The sequence below is a fragment of the Gossypium hirsutum genome, chromosome D08 (genome assembly GCF_007990345.1).
Source record: "Gossypium hirsutum isolate 1008001.06 chromosome D08, Gossypium_hirsutum_v2.1, whole genome shotgun sequence".
NCBI lineage: Eukaryota > Viridiplantae > Streptophyta > Magnoliopsida > Malvales > Malvaceae > Gossypium > Gossypium hirsutum.
Window position 1 is genome coordinate 23,685,133 of NC_053444.1, and position 4,447 is coordinate 23,689,579.

Here is a 4,447-nt window from a genome sequence, read left to right on the forward strand (position 1 = left end):
AAATGTGCCACATATGATGCATTTTTAGGAAAGAGAAGAAAACGTGTCCTACAGGGTGTGCTTTTTTTGGCATTTCAGTTAAAACGCGCCCTGTAGGTCGCGTTTTCTTTTTTCTCTCTAAAAACAACGTAAATCGTTAAATTTTCAGGAAAACGACATACTTTCTCAATTTTTTTAACATATTTATCTAAATTAGCCCTTTTAATGATTTTGACTTTCAAAATGAAAAGGGTAAATTTTAGCAAGTCCCTAAAGTTTTGGATGTTTTGCTTGTTCTCTGTGGCTCACATGCCACGTGTCATTTTATGTCTGAAACTAAAACTGTTAGATTGGAGTACAACGATGATGGACGAAAAAAAAAAAGACAAATAACAAAATGAACAAATTAAAAGTGCAAGTACCATATTTGACAATTTTGTTAAAGAACAGGGATAAATCTTGCCATTGTACCCAAAAATAGTATGGTTCCAACTAAAGCTCTACATTGGGTTGACTATTTATTTGTATCAAATTATAAAGTAAAAATTTAAAAGTTAAAGTATGCTATAAATCCTTATATACTTTATACAGTTAGAATTTAGCCTCCCTACTTTTTATTTTTAGGAATATAATTATTTACATTTTTAATTTAAAAATTCAGGTGCAATTGTTACTACCGTTAAAATTCTTCTATTAAATTCTTTTGAGTAAAATTTTATTTCTTTTAAATTATATTCGCTTTATAGTCATATAACAATAAAAAATTACTGAAAATACTTATTATTATTTTTTCTTAAAAACACTCATTTGCCTTAAAAACACTCTTTCAAAACCGTCACCATAAAATACATTTTCTTCTATTAAAATAGTATCCTTAATAATGATGAGATCCTTCATATGTGATGATCTTAGGGTTTAGGGTTTAAGGTCATGAAGAGTTCCATAATAAGTAATCAGACTTGATAGGCATAATTAAACTCATTATACGAAATTAATTCTAGAATTATGTGATATGATGAGATGTGATTGGATATATCCCTAGGTAAATTTTATTGAGATCTCGAAACAAGTGGCAAGGTGTGAGGTCACATGTAAAATAATTCGTATTTTTTATCAAACCAATTTTTTTTAACGAAATGAGGCTAATTAATGTTAGGCAACCTCTTATCTTGAGGAATACAACATCAACTCAATTAATAATATAAATAATTTAATTATCGTTTGAGTCTTTCGAATATATTTATTAGATATATGTTGAGAAGTTAAAAAGAAGAGTATGTATAGTGCAATATGCGTGATGTATATAAAATATAATTAAAAGATGTAAAAGTGAAACTATGTAGTAATTTATATTTTGTGATGAAAGATTGCTCTTATAGTACATTTTGTTTCTTCTCTTTTGTGATCCTAAAATTGGTCCATAACTATACATAAAACATAACGAATGAAAACTAGCACTGAATCAAAAACAAGTCCTTCACAAGGCAAGGCTTCCCCATGTTAGAAATCAATGTGACAACCTGAAGTTGAGCCTCCTTAACCACACTGAATGAAGCACCATGTGAATTACATCGAAGGGCTTTGCCGGCCGGTTCAACTCGAAATGCCGCCGCACTCTCTTCACCCTCTTATGCATCTTCAAGTACTTGCTATCTGGTATCCCTTGCAAAATGGTCTTTATTTCAGGTATTTTCCCCACTGGAACTTGAACCGAGAATTGGCTCCAATTCAGGACATCACTAAAGGGTAACGTATAATTGTCCGAGATTATGACCGGGACGCACCCTGCATAAATGGCTTCCACCTCCCTTGGGCTAGCCACTTCGAACCCACTTGGGCACAAGCAAAACTTGCTTTGCCCCATCATTTTGGTGTAATTCACATCCTTGGGAAGCTGAGCATGGACTTGGACTTCACTGTCTTTATCTTTCCAATACTCCAGTAAGATTTTCCTTATGTAGCCATGGGGTGAACCAGCAAAGAATGCCAATACGGGTCGGTTGTTTGGACCCCGGCTCAGATCCGGTGGACCGAGTTTTCCAAAGGGTAGGTAAATTTCAGGCAATGAGACGTCTATTTTAGGCCTGAATCCCTCTGAAGTGTTGGCATTGCAGAGGACTCTGATGAAGTGCTTGAACAGTTGAGGATTTGCGTGTGAAACTTCCGGTGCCTGCAATATCCAACACAGGAAATCCCAGGTGAAAATTTTTGGATATGAACAAACATACAGTCTCACTACCGGACCTGTCGGACCCGAAACACAATTCCGAAGTGTGTCTCAAGATGCGACATTCAGAAACTGCGAAAACAAAGGAACACAGTACCCAGTCGTGACATGAAACCATAAAATGATCAGCACCGCGGCTTCTGTTCCAGTAAGGATATTTAGCAGCCACAGTATTGATATAATCCGTCACTAATCTTTGCAATCGATCACGAGAATAGTCTCTAACGGTGGTTATAGGCTTGTAAACATAGTGAACCACTCCCGTCACACTCAAGGGCAAGAAAAATATATGAGCTTGGTCAGGATGGCGAGCCTTGAATGGGTTTTCCTTGCTCTCCATTTCATCCATGAACTGCCCTTCTATCGCATATATATTGTTCAATGGCCCATTGTGGACTAAAGGTGGCTCACCTTCCCTGTATGTCCACACCTTCAACCTTTTCACCATCTCTGCGTGGCTTCTGTCAAGTGCAAAAACATGGAAAACGTTAATTGATCCCAAATTTTTAGTACCAATCCTCTGGAATGAGATATATAGCTGTGTCTGGTTTAGTACTTAACTGGTAAAATGCATATGCATTTCTGTAAATAGATCCTCTTGGAACAAAAGTATCTTGTTTCTCTAATGTAAAATTTTGCTGTTGAACTGCCTTGAGAATGGCAGCTCGTGCTTTAGCCAAATCTTGTTCAATCTTCTCGGGGTTGCTCTTCTTCTGCCAATACAAAAAAACACTTGATCATCATTTACAGATCAGACAATTCAAAACCAGATATATATTATTATAAGAATGCTCACTTTGATAGTTGCAGCCTTGTGTTTAGTGCTTTTATACATGGAAGTGGACAAAACCCCGTCCAAGGAAACATGGGGTGTCGTGGTTGTGTGATTGGTCTCTTCTCGACGAAAAGGGGAGAAAGAAGTGAAAACTTGGGTGAATTGATTGCTGTTAAAGTGAGAGAAAGAAAGAAGCAGCAGCAGAAGAAGAAGTAAAAAAACTGGAAAAAAATGGAAGCTTGAGGTTCCCACCATGGCTCTCACTTTCTCTCAAAATTTTCAGTTTGCTATATTATATTGGTAATAGCAAAATGATAATCAATGGAGGGTATTAAATATAAGTAGTTCAGTTGAAGTTGCTTTTGCAGACCGATGTTGGTGTAGTGTTCAAACTACCTTGTTCCCCCACGTTTGAAGGGTCACCTATTTTGATGGCGAAACTTAAGATCCTGGGGAATTGTCTGAGCTCTAATTTAGTACGTGGCTGGCTAAGACGGCGTCCATGTTCATGTCACTCTAATACAGCAATTTCAGCAGACTACGTTGAATTCCATATGATTTAGTGTTTATATTTTAATTTGAAATAATTTATTCTTCTACAAATTATTAAATACTAATGTGAAATTCTTTTAAAAGCATCCTTTTTAACTTATCACACTAACATAGTTTTTCTTAGGTTAGAAGAGATACTTTTAAAAATAGATAGATTTCCTTTTAACCAAAATAGTTAGTACAATCAATTTGTTGGATAAATTAAAAATAGTAACATTTATATTAAATAAACTATTACGTTGTGAAAAGCTACATAAATATAAAATAATTTAAATCACAGAAATTAAATGCGAATTGCGAGTTACACTTTTTAGAGCCTTGTGCGCCCTTTAAGTGAAAACGAAGGCACAGACAGAGAAAAAGTCCAACCATTTAGCTTATAGATCTTGCAATCGTTTTCAGCAATTTAATAAGCTTTAATTCCAGGGTGAAAATCAATCTCACAGCTCTCTTGCCTCTACGTTAGACTTCATGCACTCTAATAAGCTTCAATTTATTAATTAATTATTTAACTATGGGAGCATAAAATCTAGTATACAAATTAATAAGATATAATAACTAGTCACATGGCAATTTGGGCATGGTGTTTAATTACTTCAACGATAACTCCATTTGTTTTTTTTTTAAATTTAGTATAATAATATATTTAATTCTTAATATTTACAAATTATATCAATTTAATTCTCAAATTCATCTCCATTATAAATCAAAGTTTAAAACCTCCATCTTAGTTTATGCTGAACAAAATCATAAAGAATTTTCATTGCCTCGACCCTTCACTTACGAATTTATATTTTGCTCGATCCGTTTTTTATATTTCTTTTTCCAATTTCTCAAATTTCCATAATTTTTCCTCCATTTTAGTTGACCCTTTTTCTTGGAAACTCTTAAAAAATATATTTAGGAAAGTTAAT

General features: G+C 34.3%; 1 protein-coding gene across 1 annotated transcript; it reads right to left on the reverse strand.

Annotated features, from left to right (window-relative positions):
- Positions 1 to 1,323: 1,323 nt before the first annotated feature.
- LOC107918410 (probable glycosyltransferase At3g42180) lies at positions 1,324 to 3,266 on the reverse strand. The gene is made up of 4 exons (XM_016847974.2): positions 3,003 to 3,266; positions 2,768 to 2,919; positions 2,304 to 2,667; positions 1,324 to 2,149 (listed from the first exon to the last, which is right to left on the reverse strand). The coding sequence occupies exons 1-4, from the start codon at positions 3,234 to 3,236 to the stop codon at positions 1,487 to 1,489; spliced, it is 1,413 nt and encodes a 470-aa protein (XP_016703463.1). The 5' UTR covers positions 3,237 to 3,266; the 3' UTR covers positions 1,324 to 1,486.
- Between the last annotated feature and the right edge of the window lie 1,181 nt (positions 3,267 to 4,447).

Excerpts from the sequence above, each read along its gene's own strand:
- LOC107918410 (XM_016847974.2), bottom strand. The coding sequence starts at position 3,236 with ATGGTGGGAACCTCAAGCTTCCATTTTTTTCCAGTTTTTTTACTTCTT. Across the intron at positions 2,920-3,002 it reads ACAAGGCTGCAACTATCAAA|AAGAAGAGCAACCCCGAGAA; the intron begins GTGAGCATTCTT and ends TTGTATTGGCAG. Across the intron at positions 2,668-2,767 it reads AATGCATATGCATTTTACCA|AAGCCACGCAGAGATGGTGA; the intron begins GTTAAGTACTAA and ends TGCACTTGACAG.